Consider the following 24,574-nt stretch of genomic DNA (forward strand, 5'->3'; position numbering starts at 1 on the left):
AGATAAGGTTGTTAAGAAGGCGTACGGTGTCTTGGCGTTTATTGGTAGGGGGATTGAATTTAGGAGTCGCAGTGTAATGTTGCAACTGTACACTACTCTAGTGCGGCCGCACTTGGAGTACTGTGTGCAGTTCTGGTCCCCGCATTACAAGAAGGATGTGGAGGCGTTGGAGAGGGTGCAGAGGAGGTTTACTAGGATGTTGCCTGGTATGGTGGGGAGGTCCTATGAGGAGAGACTGAGGGATTTAGGGTTGTTTTCGTTGGAAAGAAGGCGGCTAAGAGGGGATCTTATTGAAACATATAAGATGATTAGAGGTTTAGATAGGGTGGATAGTGATAGCCTTTTTCCTCGGATGGAGAAAGCTAGCACGAGGGGGCATGGCTTTAAATTAAGGGGGGGTAGCTACAGGACGGATGTCAGGGGTAGGTTCTTTACCCAGCGGGTGGTGAGGGATTGGAATGCCCTGCCTGCTGCAGTTGTAAATGCGTCTAGTTTGGGGGCGTTTAAGAGATCTCTGGATAGGTTTATGGACGAAAAGGGATTGGTATAGGCTAGTGGGTCATTGTTTTTGTAACTGGTCGGCGCAACATCGTGGGCCGAAGGGCCTGTTCTGCGCTGTAATGTTCTATGTTCTATGTTCTCACATTCCATCTGTATTTTAAATTTGACCATATTGAGATTGCTCTTTCCAAGAGGATCCCTAACTGTGAGATCATTAGTTCTTCCTGTCTCATTACACAGGACCAGATCTAGGATAGCTTGCTCCTTCATAGGTTCCATTATATATTGTTTGACGAAACTATCGAGGATGCGATCTATGAACTCCTCCTCAAGGCTGCCTTGACCGACCCGGTTTGACCAACTGACATGTGGATTAAAGTCCCCCACGACAACTGCTGTGCCAGTCATACATGCATCAGTTATTTCCTTGTTTATTGCTTGCCCCATGTGATGTTTTTATTTAGCGGCCCATAGCCCACACCAATCAGTGACATTTTCTCCTTACTATTTCTAAATTTCCCAACAAATGGATTCAGCGTTTTTCTCCATAGAACCTATACCATCTCTCACTACCATCCTGATGTCATCCTTAAGTATCAGAGCCGCACCACCTCCCTTACCTTCCTGTCTGTCCTTCTGAATACTCTAATATCCCTGGATATTTAATGCCCAATCGTGACTACCCTGCAACCAAGTCTCTGTAACGGCCACTAAATCATATTCATCCGCGATGCTTTGTGCCATCAACTCATTTACCTTGTTTCAAATGCTGTAAGTATTTAGGTAAAGTGCCCTTATGCTAGTTTTTATACCTTCTTTTTGAACATAAGAACATAAGAAATAGGAGCAGGAGTAGGCCATCTGGCCCTTCGAGCCTGCCCCGCCATTCAATAAGATCATGGCTGATCTGTCATGGCTCAGTTCCACATTCCCGCCCTCTCCCCACAACCCTAATCCCCTCTCTTATCAAAAACCCATCAACCCGCGTCTTAAAAATATTTAGCGAGGCAGCCTCCACCATTTCAACGGGCAGAGAATTCCAGGAATTAACCACCCTTTGTGTGAAGAAGTTCCTCCTCAACTCCGTTCTAAACCACCCCCCCCCTTTATCTTGAGGCTGTGGCCCCTAGTCTTACTGTCTTTTTTGAGCGGGAAGAGTCTCTCCACCTCTATCCTATCCATCCCATTCATCATCTTATACGTCTCAATGAGATCTCCCCTCATTCTTCTAAACTCTAACGAGTACAAGCCTAGTTTATTCAGCCTCTCCTCATAGCTCAACCCCCTCAACTCCGGTATCAGCCTAGTAAACCTCCTCTGCACTCCCTCCAAGGCCAAAATATCTTTGCGCAGGTGCGGCGCCCAAAACTGCACACAGTACTCCAGTTGCGGCCTCGCCAATGCCCTATACAGCTGCAGCAAGACCTCCCTACTTTTATATTCCCCTCGCTATGAAGGCCAGCATCCCATTCGCCTTCCTGACCACCTGCTGCACCTGCAAGCTGGGTTTTTGCGACTCATGCACAAGGACCCCGAGGTCCCTCTGCACCGTCGCCTGCTGCAGTTTTTCGCCACGTAAGTAATAGTCCTTCCTACCATTCTTCCTACCAAAGTGGACCATCTCACACTTGCCAACATTAAATTCCATTTGCCATTTCGTGGCCCATTCGCCCAGCCTATCTAGATCCTTCTGCAGACTCTCCACACCCTCCGCACAATTTGCCGTTCCCCCAATCTTGGGGTCATCAGCAAATTTCGACACCCTACACTCGGTTCCCTCCTCCAGATCATCTATATAAATGGTAAAAAGCTGAGGCCCCAGCACCGACCCCTGGGGCACTCCACTAGTCACCTAACACCTCCATTAATAACATCTCCTGAATTCATCTGTATTTTAACTTTTTTTGTAATTTTCCATGTAATTGAAACCTTCTCCCCAGTTGCTAACCTGGTGCTTTGCTTCCCATTAACCATTATACTTCCCAGTTTTACCCTTCTCTTCCCCCCAACTTGGACTCAATTCCACTCAAAAACATTGCAATTCGTAAACTGAATCCTATGCAACAGTTGAACAAAGCTCCCCATTCCTGATGAATTGTCAGTGTGGTGTTGCAGACTCTCAACCATGGAAAATCAGGTTGAAGTAACTCAAATTGCTTTTATGCAGCATAAGACTGTGTGTTATTGCCATCCACTGTCAACATGCACATACTTGTTGGAAGAAACCCTGGATTTACCAAACAGTAAGAGGATCTCCAAAGTAGAGTCAAACCTAAAATTCTGGAATGGCTCAAGTGTGCTGGAACTTAGCAAATGTAACATTATTTAAGAGAGGAGGGAGAAAGAAAACAAATTACAGGCCAGTAAGCCTGACATCAGTCATCAGAAAATGTTGTTCTGGGGGGCTGGAAGCAAAAGAAATGGAAATGTTCAAAAATGGGTTCAAGAAAAAGACTCCATATACTCGGTTTGTAATGATCAAAATATTTATACACTCTAGGTAGCATGGTATTTTTCAAGGCAGTGGGAAAATCCACCAGTCTGGGAACTGGAATTGACAGGGAAACATATTAGTGTGATGCTACACAGGACTTGTTGAGTAAACTAAAGCAGTGCAGTATGAATCCGCTACCGAAAGAAGCTCTACTTTTTCCACAACTTGCAGAAGCTTTACCAAAACAGCAATACAACTTTAGAGTTAACCTTATATCATGTCAAAGAAGTTGAGCTTTGACAGTTTCAAATCCTGGCCCACTGCGCCAATTTCTGTTACAATAATTTTTTTTTTAAGTGAAATTCTCCTACCGTGCGATCTTTGGTTATCACCAACAGGAAGAAATCCCACAACACCAGCTTAAAGTCCAACAAGTTTATTTGTAGTAAATGCCGCAAGCTTTCGGAACAAGCTATCCCTTCGTCAGGTGGCTGGGAGTTCTGAGATCTCTATGAGATCACCCCTAAGCCTTCTACACTCCACAGAAAAAAGTCCCAGTCTATCAAGCCTCGCCTTACAACTCAAACCATCAAGTCCCGGTAGCATCCGAGTAAACCTCTTCTGCATTCTTTCTAGTTTAATGGTATCCTTTCCATAATAGCGTGACCAGAACTGTACATAGTATCCCAAATGTGGCCTTACCAATGTCCTGTACAACTTCAACAAGACATCCCAACTCCTGTATTCAATGTTCTGACCAATGAAACCAAGCATGCAGAATGCCTTTTTCACCATTCTGTCCTCTTGTGACTCCACTTTCAAGGAGCTATGAACACGTACCCCTAGATCTCTTTGTTCTATAACTCTCCCCAAAGTCCTACCATTAACTGAGCAAGTCCTGCCTGGTTCAATCTACCAAAATGTATCACTTCGCATTTATATAAATCCATCTGCATTCATCAGCCCACTGGCTCAATTGATCAAGATCCCGTTGCAAACTAAGATAACCTTCTTCACTGTCCAGCATGCCACCAATCTTGGTGTCATCTGCAAACTTTCTAACCAAGCATCCTATATTCTCACCCAAATTATTCATATAAATGACAATAACAATGGACCCAGCACTGACCCCTGAGGCACACACTGGTCACAGGCCTCCAGTTTGAAAAACAATCCTCTGCAACAATCCTCTGTCATTTAGCGATCTCACCCTGGATCCCATGAGATTTAATCTTATGCAACAACCTACCTAGTATCTTGTCAGAGGCCTTGCTAAAGTCCACATAGACAATATCAACTGCACTGCTATCATCTACCTTCTTCGATGCCCCTTCAAAAAACTCAGTCAAATTGAGGTAGTATCTCCATTTTCATAAAACTAGAAACTTGAAATTCAGTGTCATGATATTTTATTGTGGTTAGAACAGTGAACTTAAAAATAATGGGCAGAATTCTCCCAAAAAGATTGAGTGTCAAATTCATGTGAAAACTGGAGTAATTCATGCTGGTTTTTTCAGTGGGTATCTAGAGAAGAATTTCCCATACACTGTGCACAAAAGAGTCCACCAGCATGGATACTATTAAATTTCAAGGTAGGATCTATTCCTGCTGGAAAGGGGAAATCAGTGCTCTGAGCAGGCCAATGCACCTGTGCCGATCTGTCAGTGCTTAGATCAGTGTATGCGCAGTGACCCCGCACTGATGGCTTCCTGATTGCTTACCAGCACTTCCACCCCTGCATTACCATCCCTCTGACCCCCAGTGTCCCAATTGCTGGCCCCACGACCATTCCCAGTCTCAGGTCAGCCCTAACACCCTCTCCCCTCACTGACCCACCAAGATCTTCAGTAGCACGTCCTCCCCCCACCAATTTGCCCCCAATAGGTTGACCACACCACCCCCGCCCTCAGTGGTCTCACTGCTTCCCCCACTGATCCCGATGCACAATGGGACCCCCCAACTCCACCAATCACCCCCTAGATTCACTCCCATGCAGACCCATCCTCTAGGCCCTTCCCCCATGTGCCCCCTTTGGCACTGCCCCATATCTGATGGGCAGTGCTAAGGTGCCTTCTGGACATTGGCACGTTGCCCCTTGGGCAGTGCCAGGGTACCAATGCCAAGGGCATAACCCTCTCTCCATCACCCAACCCTCTGGGAGGCTCCCCCTTTCACTCCAGCAGGGCCAGGCTGCTAGCTCCCCAAAAGTGGGGAGCTACTGTAATCCCCATTGGGGTGAAATATTCTGGAGGGGTGGGAGCTGCTAGCAGGCCCAGAGACTTCAAACCAGGCCTGCTAATAGTATTTTAATTATATTTAAATGGTCTTGGCGCCTCCCTGCTGATTTCCGGCATGGAACAGATGCCACCAGAAATCCAGCGCTGAGGCACATAAGTGGGGCATGAACGCGCACACAAACCCTCCAAATCAGCCAACGTGAGAATCTCCCACTCTGCTGCACTGAGAAATTAGCCAGCGAGATGGGAGAATGGCAGTCAATATTTTCATTTTGCACGTTTTCTTTCACATTGCGTTTAATGTATTTAATGCATTGTTATGATTGACAAGCAAGGGCGTTACAAAGGCAGTCTTCAATTATATATCAAATTATATTCAAGTTAATAACAGATCTGATTGAGAACTGCAAAATTAAGTCTGCGGCCTACCCATTTTAGACCTATACAGTCATAGAATCCTATAACAGTACAGTGCAGAAGAGGCCCTTCAGCCCATCAAGTCAACACTGAAACATTAGAAACACCTGAACTCTCAACTAATCTCATCTGCCAACATCATAGCCTTGAATGCTATGATGTGCCAAATGCTCATCCAGATACCTTTTTAAAGGGTGTGAGGCAACCTGCCTCTACCACCCTCCAGCACATTTCAGACCATCACCACTCTCTGAATCATAGAGCCCCTATAGTGCAGGAGGCAGCCATTCAGCCCATCGAATCTACACCGACCACAATCCCACCCAGGCCAATTCCTGTAACCTCATATATTTACCCTGCTAATCTCCCTAACATTAGGGTCAATTTAGCATGACCAATAACCTAATCTGTACATCTTTGGACTGTGGGAGGAAACTAGAGCACATGGAGGAAACCCACGCAAACACAGGGAGAATGTGCAAACTCCACACAGGCAGTGACCCAAAGTCGGAAATGCACCCGGGCCCTTGGCACTGTGAGGCAGCAGTGAACAAAGAACAAAGAAAATTACAGCATAGGAACAGGCCCCTCGGCCCTTCAAGCCTGCACCGACCATGCTGCCTGACTTAACTAAAACCTTTTACGTTTCCAAGGACCATATCCCTCTGTTCCCATCTCATTCATGTACTTGTCAAGATGCCCCTTATAAGTCACTACCATATCTGCTTCCACTACCTCCCCCGGCAACAAATTCCAGGCACCCACCACTGTGTAAAAAATCTGCCTCTTACATCTCTTTTAAAACTTGCCCCTCGCACCTTAATCCTATGCTCCCTAGTAATTGACTGTTCCACCCTGGGAAAAAGCTTCTGACCATCCACTCTGTCCATCCTCCTCAATCTTGTAGACTTCTATCAGGTCTCCCCTCAACCTCCGTCGCTCAGCCACTGTGCCACCATAAAAAAGATTTTCCTCACATCACCTCTAAGCCTCCTGCCCCTCACCTTGAGCCTATGTCCCCTTGTGACTGACCCTTCAACTAAGAGGAACAGTCACTCCTTATCCACTCTGTCCACATCTCTCAATCTTGTACACCTCAATCAGGTCACCACTCAGTCTTCTCTGCTCCAACGAAAAAAACCCAAGCTTACGCAACTTCTCTTCATAACTTTAATGATCCATCTCTGCAGCATCCTGGTGAATTTTTTCTGCACCCCCTCCAATGCAATCACATCTTTCCAATAATGTGGCAACAAGAACTGCACACAGTACTCCAGCTGTGGCCTCACCAAAGTTCGATACAACTGTAATATGACTTCCCTGCTTGTAATCTATGCCTCAATTGATAAAGGCAAGAGTCCCATATATCTTTTTTACCATCCAACTAATATGCCCTTCCACCTTCACAGGCCTGTGGACAAATAGACTAAGGTCCCTTTGTTCCACAGAACTTCCGAATATCTTACCATTCATAGAATACTTTCTTGTCAAATTATTCCTTCCAAAGTTATTACGTAACATGTGTAGAATATTTTAATATTCAGGAATGCCCCTTCGAAGTGGAACAGTAAGGCAACTTCAAGCGTAATTCATCCCAAAAAGTGGAGATCCAAATTAAGTTACTACGATTCAGAGATATGTTTTTCAGAATGGAATTTTAACACTTTCTTTCTTGCTTCTGCCTAATTTCTAGCAAATGCTATCAAGTATATGTGAATTCAAGTGTTATTCTGAAACTTCCATAAATGCAAATCACTACTCTTTAAGAATAAAGGAAATATATGATCACCTTTTTTTCTGGTCAGAACATCATGCAGCAAAATAAATGATTTGTTTAAAACGGGCAGCATGGTGGTTAGCACTGCTGCCTCACAGCATCAGGGATTGGGGTTCGATTCCTGGTTTGGGTCACCATCTGTGTGGAGTTTGCACATTCTCTATGTCTGGGTGGGTTTCCTCCAGATACTCCAGTTTTTTCCCACAGCCCAAAATTGTGCGGGTTAGACAGGTTGGCCACGCTAAATTGCCTCTTAGTTTCATGGGGACTAGCTAGGTTAAATGGGAATTATGGGGATAGGGCATGGATTGGACTGTGGTTGGTGCAGACTCATTGGGCTGAATGGCTCCTTCTGTACTGGAGGGATTCTATAAAACAAATCCACTAAAACTCTAAAAAGCATAATTATTTGGCGATTATGTTGAATACCCTCCAGGTTTGGCACGGTACTAAGATATATTTGATTTGATTCATTATTGTCACATGTATTAGTGTACAGTGAAAAGTATTGTTTCTTGCATGCTATACTGACAAAGCATACCGTTCATAGAGAAGGAAAAGAGACAGTGCAGAATGTAATGCTAGACTCATAGCTAGGGCGTAGAGAAAGATCAACTTAATGAGGTATGTCTATTCAAAAATCTATTTGCAGCAGGGAAGAATCTGCTCGAGTTGTTCGGTACGTGACCTCAGAATTTTGTGTCATTTTCCTGACGGCAAAAGGTGGAAGAGAGTATGTGCGAGATGCTTGAGGTCCTTGATTATGCTGACTGCTTTTCCGAGGCATTGGGAAGTGTAGGCAGAGTTCATGGATGGGAGGCTGGTTTGCATGATGGACTGGACTACGTTCACAACCCTTCCTAGTTTCTTGCAGTCTTGGACAGGACAGGAGTCATTCCAAGCTGTGATACAACCAGAAAGTATGCTTTTTATGGTGCATCTCTAAAGATTGGTGTAAGTCACAGAAGGCATACCAAATTTCCTTCGTCTCATGTGGAAATTGAGGCTTTCTTAACTAGCGTCAGGTGTGGAGGGACCAGGACAGATTGTTGGTGATCTGGACACCTAGAAACTTGAAGTTCTCAACCATTTCCACTTCATCGCCATTGATGTAGACAAGGGCATGTCCTCCACTACGCTTCCTGAAGCCAATGACTATCTCCTTCATTTTGTTGACATTAAGGGAGAGATTATTGTTGTTGTACCAGTTCACCAGATTCTCTACCTCTTTCCTGTACTTATCATTGTATAGAATTAATATTTTTGTCATAGATCATACACACATACATGAATTTAAGAGCATAATCTGTTGTCATGTTACATATAGTAAATCAGTTGATCTATTCTCTTAGAAGGTCAGGAACATTAAATAATGGTAGCACTAAAGATAGGATCCTGAAGTCTGGCAGCAGTTGCTTATAAGAAACCCCCTGCTTTTGATTGGTGTTGGAAAATTTTCTTTACATAAATAAATACCAGAGGTACTGAATTGCTAGAATAATGAACACATAACAGCTTTAACAACATTTATTTAACTTTTGCTCAGAAAAGTAGAAGGGTGGACATTACAAATAGTGCCATCTTATCAATAATCAGTTTTGCTGTTAAATGTGGCAATTTAGGAAATTGTTTATTTCAGCCAACTATACCGCTTTGGATATAAATCCCATTTATGGGCACCATACTTGCATCAGAGACAGTGCAAAAAAAGTCATGAGAATGGTTCCAGGAATAAAGAACTTCAGTTACATTAATAAATTAAATAAGTTGGGACCTGTTTTTCACAGAGATGAGAAGGTTGAAAAGAGATTTGATGAGATATTCAAAGTCATGAGAAGTCTGGATATAGTAAATAGGGAAATATTTTTCCCATTGGTGGCAGGATCTTAAACAAAAAGGCATAGACTTAAGGCAATTGGCAAAAGAAACAACAGCAGCATGAGGGAATACCTTTCTTATGCATGGTTAGGGTCTGCAATGCATTGCCCGAATGTAGTGGAGACAGGTTCACTTGAAGCATTCAAGCGGGAATTGAATTGGATTGTTATCTGAAATCAGAAGAAAGCAGAGGGCTGCAGGGAGAAGGTGAGGAAGTGGTATTTGGGAAATTGTTCTAAACAGGGAGCTGGCACAGTGTATCTTTGAAAATGTCTTCAGAACATTTACTTCCTGTATTCAATCCTCTCCAATTTAGATTATATTTTTTATAAATGTTTATATATGTGCATGCTACCTAAATCTAGCTTTACAGTATATAATTTATATAGATAAGTACAAATATAATTTATAGCTATAAGTTGTGCACATCAAAGATGCAGTTCAAATTTCAACATACAGTTGCAATGAAAACCCAGTCTAAGATTTAACTAATCAGAACTTCATTCACTTCCAAAGGATCAAAAAACAAAATTAAATCCTCAAATATCAAATTCATCCTGTGGCTGTAAGAGATAAACATATCAGTCGAAAGACTAATTGTCTTTAAGAGACTGATTTCATCTGGCTGTAAAATCATGGCCTTAGTTTTTTTAAAAGAGCAATATATCACTGGGACTGAAATACATACAATAGTAACCAAGAGCTCCATTTGTAATCCGCTAACAACTAAATCTTTCTTACCTGCAATGTCAACAATAAGAAAAAGCAGTTATGGAATGTAATTAAGTTCAATGTACCTTCAGCAATTACAAATCATTATCACATTTAATTGGATCTTGTTCTGTTCATTATGCTGGCAGCTGACAATAGAAATCCTTGACCCAAAGGCAGGTAACCACTGAGTAACAACTGAAGATCAGTCTCTGGTGTCTTTCACATGTGTATTCAAATACACAACGATCAATTGTGTCACGGGGAGAGGAGGCTACAGTTAATTTCAGAAATATTAAAGAGTAAACTTACAAATACATAAACCAGAATGCACAATAAAACAACAGCAATCAACTAGCTGATTTCAGTCAATTTAAATCATGAAATTCAGAATTCCCAAATGGGCCAAAAGTATAGTAATTACTTGTTAATAGTGTCCAAATTGGAAAATGCACAGCTATGATATTGCATGAAGACAGAATGGGTTCAACACCTACACTCATTTAATTGACAAATGGGTACAAGAGCTACCAGTGATACAACCTTCAGAAGTGGTACACTTTTATGCAGCATGTGCAATGATGAGTTGTATGCTCAGCCTGCCTACTATTAAACATTAAAACAGTTAAAGGTTTTGCAAACATTGGTAATAAAAGTGCAAAGAATGACTCTCATCAATTGTGAAACCATATTTTATGCTAACTAATCTTATTCAATATTTACTTATGCAGCCACATCTAAAATAACACTATTGGTAATTAATTACACTGATAATTAATACCATAGCAGACCATGCAAGATTCAATTAGAAGAGAGTAACCTTGTCATGGAAGCTGTGGCAACATGTCTCATGTAAATTTAGTCAGCTTGTGTACCAACAAGCACCAATTTTTCTCAGTTCTTCATTCGGCCAACTCCCAAGTGATTCTGTTAGGTTTCACAGCGGAGTGGGTTATTGAAGCATGAATCATGTGCATTATTACAACTGCCTAAGTGCAAGTGAAGACTAGAAAAGATAAGACTTCTGTGTAAATGCCAGTGAGGAGTGTTTGAGAGAAGTAGGAAATTAACAAAAAACAATATTCTTTTCATCTTCTGCATTTTTTGGCATTTATATGAAGAACCATAGAACCCCCTACTGTGCAGGATGAGGCCATTTGGCCCATCTAGTCTGCACCAACAACAATCCCACCCAGGCCCTATTTCCAAAACCAAAAATATTTCCGAGCCTGGTCCGTTATTCTATTGGTAAAATCACTGTTCAATGTAACACTAAGGAAGAAAACTAGAAAATAGCAATTTATCTCACTGCTCCTGGTCTTACAGTAAGTAGGGAGGGTGTAAAGGAGAAACAGTCCCTCACTGCTATTTATTACTTATGACAATAAATAGGTAAGATACAAAGTATCAATAAATCTGGTCATGGTTGTAGCGTCATGCAGATAATCTATTCATACTCAAATTAAAATGGCCAGAGGTGAGAAACCTAATACTTGTGATGCCAGTGGGATCATACCCAAGTATCTTTAAAATAGGTGTGGAGAAATTGGAAATAAACATTTTAACAAATCTGTCAATTAAAGCATCACATCAGTAATGCTGTCTGAATTAGTGAAGAACTTTACAATACATCTCTTACATTTCTGCGCTGAGATAGAACAGAACTGCGCATTTATCATGTAAATTTGTGCATCTCTCATCGAGAATTTCCAAATGGACAATTAAAAAACTATACAATTGGTCACAGGAGGATTACAGAATTAAGATGATACGAACACAAAAATATATTTGTGTCTTCACAATGGTGTTCCTGTCTTTGATACTGTGCCCATATGTATTGCACCGTGGGGCAATAAAGAGAAATGAAATAAAAATATTTTGGTTCATACTTTAATTTAACTGAAGACCAGAGAACCACTTATGCCCATGAAGCCACTCACCATGAATTACAGGCCTCAAAAGAGGAGCAGCAACAATTATATTGCAAGATATAGAATACCAATTATTCTGCAGCCTCTTAAAAAGTATTATATTGTGCGTACATCTGAATCCTTTACACACGACAACTTTGCCCTCTCTCCAACTGATACTCTGCAAAGTCCTGTCAGTACAATACAGCAATTTGCATATGTCCACCTGTTCATGCAGCCTTCACTTTGCTGCACCCAGCCTGCCAGAGCAGGGAGATGGAGCTGCAGCTTGTCTGTCCACTCTACCTATCAGCCTGGTATTGCAGTATCTCCGGGAATGGTGCACCACCTTTTTTCTGGGGACATTCTCAAACTTCAAAAACAGCTCTCACACAACTGTACTCTGTACAATTCTGCTGTGACAGAATGTCTTAAAGGAAAATATGTTAGTCCTTCAGAAGTATCATCCCACTTTGTTCCCCAATGAAAGGGAGAAAAAAAAAAGAGGGGGCAGAGTGAGAGACAGTCAGAAAGAGTTAGGGCTGAGATACAGAGATGGTCAGATAAAAGTTTCAGTTCCACAAAACCTTGTGAAGTCTTTTTTTTAGTCTAAAAACCTTCTATTGGAGAGACAGAAAATGCAGTCTCAGTTCTTGCTGATATTGTATCAGAGACAAATACAGTACTAATCCCATACTTGGGGCAGTACCATTGAGTGACAAAAAGTCGCACATTTAAGAACATAACAGAAGAACTAGAAACAGGAGTAGGCCATCTGGCCCCTTGAGCCTGCTCCGCCATTCAATAAGATCATAGCTGATCTTTTCATGGACTCAGCTTCTTACCCGCCCGCTCACTATAACTCCTAATTCCTTTACTGTTCAAAAATTTATCTATCCTTGCCTTAACAACATTCAATGAGGAAGCCTCAACTGCTTCACTGGGCAGGGAATTCCACAGATTCACAACCCTTTATGTCAAGAAGTTCCTCCTCAACTCAGTCCTAAATCTGCTTCCCCTTATTTTGAGGCCATGCCCCATAGTTCTGGTTTCAGCCACCAGTGGAAACAACTTCCCTGCTTCTATCTTATATATCCCCTCATAATCTTATATGTTTCTGTAAGGGCTCCCCTTATTCTTTTGAGTTCCAATGAGTACAGCTCCAGTCTACTCAGTCTCTCCTCATGCTCTCTCAACTCCAGAATCAACCTAGTGAATCTCCTCTGCTCCCCCTCCAGTACCAATATATCCTCTCTCAGGTAAGGAGACCAAAACTGTACACAGTACTCCAAGTGTGGCCTCACCAGCACCTTAATACGGCTGCAAAGTAACCTCACTGTTTTTAAACCCCATCCCTCTAGCAATGAAAGACAAAATTCCATTTGCTTTCTTCATTACTTGTTGCACTTGCAAACTGTTCCTTGTGATTCTTGTACAATGATACCCAAGTCCCTTTGCACTGCAGCATGCTGCAATATTTTACCATTTAAATAATAGTACATTTTGCTGTTATTCCTACCAAAATGGATGACCTCACATTTACCAACATTGTACTTCATCTGCCAGACCCTCGCCCACGTAGACTATATCTCTTTGCAGACTTTCAGCATCCTCTGCACACTTCAGTCTGCCACTCATCTTAGTCATCTGCAAATTTTGCCATACTACACTTGGTCCCCAACTTCAAATCATCAATGTAAATTGTAAACAATTGCGGTCCCAACATTGATCCCGAGGCATACCACTAGTCACTGATCACCAACCAGAAAAACACCCATTTAGCCCCACTCTTTGCTTTCTGTTAGTCAACCAATCCCCTATTCATGCTAAAACATTACCCATAAACCCATAACACCTTATGCAGCAGTCTTTGGTGCAGCACCTTGTCAAAAGCCTTCCGGAAATCCAGATACACCACATCTACAGGTTCCCCATTGTCTACTGTACATGTAATGTTCTCAAAGAACTCCACCAGATTAGTCAAATATGACCTGCCCTTCATGAACCCATTCTGCATCTTACCAATGGGACAACTTATATCCAGATGTCTCGCTATTTCTTCCTTGATGATAGATTCAAGCATTTTCTCGACTGCAGGAGTTAAGCTAACCGGCATATAGTTACCCTCCTTTTGTCTACCTCCTTCTTTAAACAGCGGTGTCACATTTGCTATTTTCCAATCTGCAGGAACCACCCCAGAGTACAGCAAATTTTGGTAAATTACCACTAGTACATTTGCTATTTTCTTGCCATCTCTTTTAGTACCCTGGGGTGCATTCCATCAGGGCCAGGAGACTTGTCTGCCTTGAGCCCCATTAGCTTGCCCAACACTGCCTCTTTCGTGATAGTAATGGTTTCTAGGTCCTCACCTGCCATAGCCTACCTATTAATTTTTGACATGCTATTTGTATCTTCCATTGTGAAGACACAAATAACCCTCCCTTGAGTGTTATAATCTCAGCAGATTTTAGATTGATTTTTTTTCGCTACGAATCCTGACCTGCACTACACATGATTTTTCTCCTACCCTGCAAGATAACAAAGGGAATGTCCCCGTTTCTTTGAAACCAAGGGATATGGCTGAGTGTGGTCAAAGTTTGTGTTAATGTCCTTTTTCATAGACCTAGAGGGAGTGTCTAACAGTAAATTTGGTGGAGAAACACAAGTACTGCACATGCACGGAGTTGACAGCCTTCTGGAAATGAGGTGGTGATTTATAACATTGTAACAAGTATTTTCAAGCAACCACGTACCAGGATCAAATAATTTCTAATCTCAATTTTTTGTTGTTTGTATCAAACATTTATATCCTATTAACATGAAGTAAAAAAACTACACAAAAACAGTGCAGAGCAGAGATTTAGAAGTCTTGGATGATTCATTTTTCACTAACAGATAGCACTGCTCTACTTAACGATGATCTTGTAATCAGATAAAAATTGACAGAAATCGAGAAGGAAATATTACAAGTGGCTTAAAAGGTTTGATCAAAGAGATAGGTTTTAAGAAGCACCTTAAAGGAGGAGTGTGTGAGAGGATTGGGTAGGTAAATGCATCACTTTTTGTCTTTGTGAATTAGAGACAGAATGCACTGCAGTAGTTCACAAAGGCTTCTTCAGCAGCATCTCCACAACATTTATCACTCAGAAAGACAAGGATAGCAGATGCATTGTCACATTGGAACCACAGAAAATTTAGGGTGCAGAAAGAAGTTATTCAGCTGATTGTGCCTGCACCAGCCAAAAAAAAAGAGAAAGAAGAAACGAGCTGCACATTGTAATCCCACTTTCCAGCAGTTGGTCTGTTGCCTTGCAGGTTACAGCACTTCAAATGCTGATCCATGTATCTTCAAAACAAGCTGAGCATTTCAGCCTCAACCATCAACTTAGGCAATTTATAGCTGTAAGGAGAGATTGGATAGGATAGGGTTGCTTTCCTTAGAACAGAGGGGTGACCTTGTTGAGCTGAACAAAATTGAGAGGGGCTGGGATAGGATGGACAGAAAAGAATTGTTTCCCCTACCTGAGAGGTATATTACCAGGGGACATAGATTTAAGGTGATTGGTAGAAGAGTTAGAGAGGACATGAAAAGAATCTATTTCACCCAGAGCATAGTAGGTGTCTGGAATTGACTGCCTAAGTGAGGCTGTCACCAATTTAGGCAGTCAATTCCAGAGGCCTAATTTTGCACCCTTTACACTGTTCATATCCCAATTGATACTAGGGTAGTTGATGTCCTCAACAATTACTGCCCTATTGTTTTTGCACAATGAAATCTGTCTGTTTGCTCTTCTAACTCTCCTGCCCTATTTGGGGGTGTATAGTACAGTCCTAGCACTAGTGGTTGCTCCTCATTTATTTCTGAGTTCAACCCAGATTACAGAATTGTTATCACACAGGAAGTCATTTGGCTCATCGCACCTGCACCAGTTCTCCAAATGAGCATTATGACTTAGTGCCATTCTCCTGCCTTTTCCCCCATATCCTTGCACGTTGTTCCGAATCAAATAATCTACTGCCCTCTTGAATGCTTTAATTGAACCTGCCTCAATCACAATTCCAGACTATCCACTGGAGTAGTTATAGTTCTAAACTGCAGCAGGAAACTCCTTATGATAGCCAATGACAAGAAAAACTTGCATTTAGAGTGAATTCCACAAGCTCAGAACATTCCAAACTGCTACACAGTTAGTGAAGTACTTCTTGAAGTGTGATTTCTTAAAGTGTAGGTTCTATTGCAATATAGGATATTCAATGATTGCAATGAACAAATTAAAATTGTGACTTCACATTTAGGATCTGCAATATCCAAATAATTTCAAGTTTATCCATGTCATTAAAATAAATTGGATATATCTATGGAGCAACAACGCTGGACTCTCAATAAGGTAATGTGTGTGAAATTTGAGTTAAATAAAAATGCACTCTCTCAATGCATGATCCTGATAAATTGAATTCCTTTGAGCAGTAATGCCCAATCTGCCCCAAGTTAGAAATTAGAACATAAGCAGGACATAAAACTTTAAACTACTGATAAATAATTTCCAGACACCCAGAACCATTAACCCAATTAAACTATACCCTTCTTAGGGCCAAGTTTGGGCAGCATGGTGGCACAGTGGTCAGCACTGCTGCTTCTCAGCGCCAAGCTCCTGGGATCGATTCTCATCTTGAGTCACTTTCTGTGTGGAGTCTGCACGGGTTTCCTCCAGTGGGTCTAGTTTCCTCCCACAGTTCGAAAGACATACTGATTAGATGGATTGGCCATGCTAAATTCTCCCTCAGTGTACCTGAACAGGTGCCGGAGTGTGGCCATTAGGGGATTTTCATGGTAACGTCATTGCAGTGTTAATGTAAGCCTACTTGTGACACAAATAAATAAGTGAACTTCAAAACTTTAACATTCTGTTCGATACTTTATGGCCACATGATCGGATAGCATGATGGCACAGTAGTTAGCACTGCTGCCTCGTAGCACCAGGGACTCAGGTTTAATTCTGGCTGTTTGTGTGGAGTTCACATGTTCTCCCTGCGGCTGCATGGTTTTTCTTCATGTACTCCAGTCTCCTCCCACAGTTCTAAAATGTATAGGTTAGATGATCATCTAAATTGCCCCTTTGTGTCCAAAATGTGCAGGTTAGGCGATTATCCATTGTAGATGGGCAGGATTACATGAATAAGGCAGAGGAGAGGGCCTGGGTGAGATGCTCTTTTGGAAAGTCAGTGCAGACTCAATGCACCAACTGGCCTCCTTCTTCACTGTAGGAATTCTATAATCATCTTTGCGACACTTAGCACCCATCAATAACAGCCCCACAGCTGCAATTTCCAACCCAAATTCACAGCAGGAAATGAGATGCCATAAGAAAAGGAGGTACTGGGGTAAGTAAAATTAGTACTGTTTTACTCTATCAATTCATAGAATGTGAGCATTGCCGGCAAGACTAGCACCTACTACCTAATCAGTAAATTTCAATCTCATTTGATGCTTCATTTAGTAATATAGTAATTGATTCTTCAACCAATTATGTTACCTTCCCTGCCCAGCCTGAGAACACTATATCCTGGGATGTTGAGCTGCCATTTTTGCCCCTCGTTAAGCCAAGTTTCCATTGTAGCGATGATATCATGCCACCCTATGTGTGTCTGTGCCCTCAGCTCATTGGCTTTACTCAATGTGTCATGTATTTACAGATGTACCTTTTAACACTGCCAAGTTGCTGTGCTGTACACTTTTTAACCTGTATTACTTCTGTCTTTCAGAGTCACTCACCAACTCTCCATCTCTCATTCCCTGCTGAATTTGCCCTCAGGTTCTCGCCAACGAATACCCACACCAGTATCCAAAATCGACTGGTAAGTGGGAGCCTACAGGAATCCTGCGCTTTCTGTCTAGTTTTCCTGGATTGTTTGGCAGTCATCCATTTCCTCTCTGCCTCCAGGCTCCTAAACTACAGTGTGATCACTTCCTTGAACATGCTATCCACATAGCTGTCAGCCTTGCAGATGTGCCGCAGTGACTTCAGCTGCTACTCGAGTTCCCAAGTTCCCATTCAAGTCACAGAATCTTGAATTGAAATTGTCACACCTTCATCGTTGTCGAGTTAAAATGCCAAAACTGCCTATCAGGCTGTATTGTAGAAGCACCTTTGCCACAAAGTCAACAGTTTAAGGCAGTGGCACATTACAGGCTCCTCAAAAGCAACTAGGAATGGGCAATAAATGCCTCATCAGCAATATCTGCATTCCAAAAAGAGAAAAAAAACTTGACACGTTGTCGATGGTCCGCAGCTACGTTTTTATAAGGCTCACTTTAGTTGTGACACAACAAGAGGGGACGATTTCCTGCACATGCACAGCGTCAGCTGCTGCATTAAAACAAGTTGGCTTGACAAAGAATAACATTACTGTGCAGTCTTAGCGAAATTGCAAATTGTGTTGAATTTATCGATCATTTATTGACTATTCCCTATGTAAAACATGTTTCTGACAATTCTGTGACTAATTAGGTTATATCAGGAAATTTTAAAAACTGAGATTCACCAACTCAGACTGTGGAAGACTGATTGCAATGTTCTTTTGGTAAAAATCAAAATACATATAAAAACCTTGGTAAGTTGCAGCAATGCCTTGATGGAGTTGATCCCTTGCCTGGGATTTGTTTAGTATAAATGACGCATGCTATCTACCAGCCCTGACGACTAAATGGTTCATCTGGTTTCCTGGCATTTCATGAAGATGCACGAACATGGACAAACTTTTTCACAAGCGTGCATGTGCACACGGCACCTGCCCACACAAACATACCTCTCTCTCTTTTGCGCTCACTTGTGATCCCGCCCCCCTCCTGTCCCCTCACCCCTCACCATTCTCTCTCTGTCATGCACATATGCTCTCTCTCACTCCACACGCGCACACACACACACTCCACTTGCCCCACACTCATTCCCTACACGTGCATGCGTGCACACACACTCCCCACACACAAGTGCGCATACACACCATGTGTAAGGAATGAGTGTGAGTGTGGGGCAAGTGGAGTGTGTGTGTGCGCGTGTGGAGTGAGAGAGAGAGAGAGCATATGTGCATGACAGAGAGAGAATGGTGAGGGGTGAGGGGACAGGAGGGGGGCGGGATCACAAGTGAGCGCAAAAGAGAGAGAGGTATGTTTGTGTGGGCAGGTGCCATGTGCACATGCACGCTTGTGAAAAAGTTTGTCCATGTTCTATTATCTTTCCCAGATCGGAATAAGTACAATAGGTTATTTGTTAAACTCAAGAAAACATGTCAGATTTGGTTCTTTTATAATCACAGCAGCTAAACAGTTCAACATTTATAAAGTATATCTTTTTAAATTTAAAAACACTATTGCAATCAAATATGGAGTGGAAAAAAAAGGCAGATAGTCAATCTCTTCTCACCTTGTTAGGAACAGCATTTACTGCATCTTTATCTGAGGAGTTGTGAATAGAGTCAAAAACAGTGCAAGATCAGCAAATATCCCACCTTCTGACCTAGTGTTGAAGGACAGGTGATTAATAAAGCCTAGAACACTAACTAGCCTGAGCTGCACTTGCAGTGATGTCCTCGGGCTGAGGTAACTATTTATGCTATGACATGTGGCTTCAGCCATCGCAGTTTCTCCTAGTTCCATTGACTTGCAAATTGCTGGTGGTCCTAGCAGAACTGAAAACAAACACTGCTGAACAAATTATAAGTATCGCTTAATAGATCTGTTACCACCATCTTCCATCACTTTGCTGATTGAGAACAGGCTAATGAGTTAGTAATTGATCTGATTATATTTGTCCTGCATTCCTGTACAATTTTCTATTTTGTCAGGTAGATGCCATTTTGTTGTTGCACTTACAATTAAGATATTGCTAGAACTTATGGCCATTAGCATGTCCAGCATATTCAGCCATTTCTTGACATCATGTGGACTGAAAGTTGAGGTATATTATGGTATAGTATTTTTCATTGCGCACTTAGCTATTTATCTCAGAAAAATCAAACACTGGTGAAGATTAATATTTTTTGAAACTGCCATTAGTAAGTTACTATCAAATATCCACTCATCAATGTTGTTTCTAATAATCAATTGCATTATTTTTCCTGAATTGATTTAAGATATTTTCAAGAAAGGTAATGAAACATGAGTACAATATAGGCTCATTTCCAAACTTGGGGGACCTCACTGACCTTCTCTGATTTCTTTATGATGACAAATCACAGATTTCATCCTTCATTTCATCTGGCATGCTCAGGATACAGCCTTCGTCCTTACGAAGATTTTGTTCTTCTTGATTCTTTCGTGACATGTTGATGTCACTGGCAAGGCCAGCATTTGTTGCCCATCCTGAATTGCCCTTTCCTGAACAGTGAAGGAATGGTGATACAGTTCCAAGTCAGGATGGAGTGCGACTTGGAGCGGAACTTTCGGGTATTAGTGTTCCCACGTGTCTTCTGCCCCTCTTGTTCTCCTTTGTGTTGAAGCCTTGGATTTGGAGACTCACCAAGTTGCTGCATTAAATCTCGTAAATAGTACATAATGCTATCACTGAGCGTCAATAGCAAAGGAGTGAATTTTTTAAGAATGTGCACAAGTGCTGAAGCAAGCTGCTTTGTCCTGAACAATGTTGAACTTCTTGAGTGTTGTTGGAGCCACATTTGTTCAGGCAAATGCTGAGTATTACGCCACACTCCTAACTTGTGCCTTATAGATGATGGACTGGCTTTGGAGAATCAGAAGTTGATTTACTTGCCTATAACTCTGAGACTCCGACTTGCAAGATATTCAGATTCCATACAGTCTCCATTAATATTATCACACAAGTTTTGCCTCACAGGAGACTAATTTAATAAAAAAGCTAATATTTTTACAACAATTGTGGCAGATTTACAATAAATGCTTTCAGTCTGGAGGTGTATTGTTGCAATTTTTCTGCAGTTTTAGAACAGAGTTTCAATCACCTTGAAACATATTTGTGCTTGGCTGAAAATTGGGTAGAATGCCTTTGTCCAACAAAAGTATACAAAAGAAAACTCTCAAATGGTATGAACCCCATGTTACAATTAGTGAGGTATTTCACATTACAAGCACTGAAAAACAAAACTGCATCTTTAAAGACTACTCAATATTATCTAAGTATATTTTAAAGAAGCTTACCCAGTGTTGATGGAAATTATTTCTATCAGCGGGTTTTTCCTAATCTTTGGCAAATCTAGTCGAGCTCCCCCCAGCCGTTTACCCTTGTCCTTCTTCTGACCTAATAGTCTCACAGAGTGACCTGCAAACAAAACAGGAAAAAATGGTTTACATCACACTCCTTTTCCTTCAGCAATTTCAATAATATAAAATATTGTCTGCTGGTGGAAAAACAACTTGAGAAATCTTTGCTTTCATTAAATCACCCTCTTGTAACCCCTTATATTTTTAACACTTTTATTTAGATGAGCTGCATTTAATTGATGATTTAACTGGCAAATTCTTGCTCATTCTATCAGTTTTATACTTGGTAATTTAGTAAAAGTTAGGACTTTATTGGAGGTCTTGAAAGCAGTAGTTTATGGTGGATGGTGGGTGAAGCAAGCAGGTTTTGTGTCGATGTTTGAGTGTTGCTGAAGTTGTAATATCCAGGGACGTGGGGAGTTTACCACCACATTCCTGACCTTGTGGACAAGTTCTGAAGTACTAGGAAGTGAGTTACTCACTCTAGATTTCCCAACTCCGGCCTGCTTTTGTAGCCAAATGTACATGCCAAGAATAAGTAACTTCTTGATATTATACAAAATAACCCAAACAACCCAGGCTTGTTAACACTCAAGTCTGCAGATTTTCAGTTTGGAAATAAAAAAAATTGCCCTGAACAGCAATAACATGAAAGTATTTTGAAATCAGTAACAAGCAGGGATTGTAAATGTAATGTCTGTGCAGACTTTTCTAGATCTGTTAACATAATGTTTTTTCCCCTAGAATATAACAGAAATCAAACATTCCTTTATTAATCAACTTTTTAATTGTATACGTGATAAAGTTAATGGTAAACAACTCTATTATACTTCATACCTCAACTTGGTGTGTGTGATGTACAGAGTGTGAATGAGTCCAGTTTTAACTGATTCTAATTCTCTTTGACCCAATCTTAAGGGCTATGCAGGGCCAAAATGGGTTCAAGTAGCACCTATTTTCTAAACATTATGATTCATCTTAAGGATTCAAAATGTCCCCAATGCATTAGAAATATGTACGTGTAAAGTATTTTGGATGCCACACTGGTCAAGGTGTCAGTACATGCACCTAACATCTGTGGGATGCATGCAGAGCAGGCAGATTGTGACAACAAATCAATGGCAATGCTGATTTGCCACCAGTGCTGCCCTTTTGTCCCTCCCATGTTCCAATCTCTGACCACTGAATATTGCGAAGCTGAGCATATTAAACAGCAAGTAGGACCAACCCCACCTGCATATATTAATGGGATCCTCAACTATTTCTTCTGATTATTGCTGTAATTCTACATGTTTAGGGCTTTTATAGTTGGTTAATATCTCAAAGAACGAAGAAATAAATGTCAGTGTGCCTGAACCCTGCAGTCCATTTTGCCTTACCTGACTCCCAGAACACAGGGGAAGCGGAGTTCCAGCATATGAAAGCAGTAATTTTATCAGCAGTCACCTACAATAGGGGAGATGCTATGGAAGATTTAAACAAATGCAAACAAACAAAGGGGAACACCCAACAGCATTTGCTAGTAGCCTGTGGACTTACTTCACTGGAGTCTTTGGGGATCTGAAGAGCAAGGTAACAGGAGGAAAATCTCTCAAACTGGACCAGGATTTTAGTAACACATACCATCCAACAGAGTAGAAAGGCAGGCAAAAAATTTAATTCCTCAGATAATACCCACACAGAAGCATGGGTGTTAAGGAGAATGGTTCATACTTGGAAGAAAGAGGTCAGGGAATAGATAAGCCTGAGGCAAATAAGGGTGGAACGATGTTCCTAGTAAGGCCCAAACCCTGGTCCAGTATAGAGGATCGGGAGGGAAGACAGAGGAAAAGGTGGAGGTCACCCATCCCCATTTGCTCCTTGTGCAGGGAGAAGAGGAGATCTGCCCCAGGGGGACCCCATGCAACAGCAAGGGCAGTGCTACAATTGTGGCCTAGCTGGCCACTATGCCTGAGAAAGCAGGGTACCCTGCCAACAGCCACTCACGAACAGAGCAGGGATACTGGGCCATGCCACTAGAAGGGCTGGTGCAACAAGCCACAGTGGAGGAAACCGAGAGCATCTTCTCCCTGTACCTTCAGCTGACCACAGAACAAAAAAGGGCATGACAATACCAGATAGCACCAATCTGGATATGCAATGCAAGGTGGGATAGTGTGGGGGAGGGGGGGACCCCATTGAATTCCTGTGGGACACAGGGGCCTCCTGCACTACTCTAAATAGAGCCACAGATATCCGTGCATCATGGCACACCAGGAGAGCCATCATATGAATTGGATTCACTGGACATTTACAGAAGGGATTGGAGACCATGAGAATTTAGGAAATGGCACATTGTATTTTATCACCCAGCCATACTATTGAACGTGTCTCCAGAAGCAGAGCATGTCCTCGGCTGATTTCAAGCGTCAATGTAATCTGTCATTTCACCCGACAAACCATTGTGTTTGGCTGATGCCCCAAACAGATGAAGCACCAACTGAGGTGGCTACAGGGAAATATGCGGACAGTATATGTATAGTTGGGGAATTATGGATAAACCCTGCAGAAATGACTGAGGTCTTGGGAGCACAGGAGAGTATTGCGAAGCACACACTCACATTTGCAGGGCACAAACATGACTGTGGCCGCATGACAGGGGAGATATTCATAGGCAGCCCTGATCCAAAACCTTAGAAACAGTACAGCTTTCCAACACAAGCCAAGAGTGAGATTGAGAAAATGATCACCAGCCTCCAATAACAGGGAGTCTTACGTCCGGTAGCTTCAACAAACAAAACAACAGTTTGGTCTGTTAGAAAACTGGATGGCTCTTGAAGACTAACAATTGACCATGGGGAACTAAATAAACCAACACCACTAATAGCACCAATAGTAGCAACCAGTCCTGCGACTAAAATAAAGCAAGGCCCACAGACAAAATATTGCACTGTTCTAGATATCAGTAACGAATATTGGTCCATGTCTTTAAACCAGCAGTGCTAAAACAAATTTGCTTGTACATTCCAAGGGCAACAGTGTACATGGACCTGCCCGGCCCAAGGATTTCACAACTCGACCATTCTCCATAGAAGATTAGCCAAAGGGCTAGAAGGCTTTTCATGAGCAAAATGCCTGATTCAATATGTAGACAACCTCCTCCTACAGACAGACACCCAAGGGGAACATTTAAAATTGAGAGATGAATTATTGACCCTCCTTAAAACACTTGGATTAAAAAAGTCAATCACAAAAAAGCCCACATCATGAAGCCCCAAGTTACTTACCTAGGAACTGTAATGACCCACGGCAAACACAAGATTGAAAAGAAGTGAATATAAGCAATAACCCAATAACCCCTGCCTGAAGATGTGAGCTCACTACAACTCTTTTTGGGATTGGTGGGATATTGTAGGAACCTCATTGACGATTTTGCGACCAAAGCCTCCCCAGTATCTGAACTCCTAAAAATAAATGCTCCATGGAATTGGACAGAGC

At 41.8% G+C, this 24,574-nt stretch overlaps 1 protein-coding gene across 1 annotated transcript in view; it reads right to left on the reverse strand.

Moving 5' to 3' along the window:
• The window catches only part of cdkal1 (CDK5 regulatory subunit associated protein 1-like 1), a 658,662-nt gene that overhangs the window by 454,513 nt on the left and 179,575 nt on the right, over window positions 1-24,574 (reverse strand). The window contains 1 exon segment of the mRNA XM_080203976.1: window positions 21,035-21,155. Within this exon segment, the coding sequence (XP_080060102.1) occupies window positions 21,035-21,155 (121 nt within the window).

The sequence above is a fragment of the Carcharhinus amblyrhynchos genome, chromosome 2, assembly GCF_965287045.1.
Source record: "Carcharhinus amblyrhynchos chromosome 2, sCarAmb.v2.hapA, whole genome shotgun sequence".
Lineage (NCBI taxonomy): Eukaryota > Metazoa > Chordata > Chondrichthyes > Carcharhiniformes > Carcharhinidae > Carcharhinus > Carcharhinus amblyrhynchos.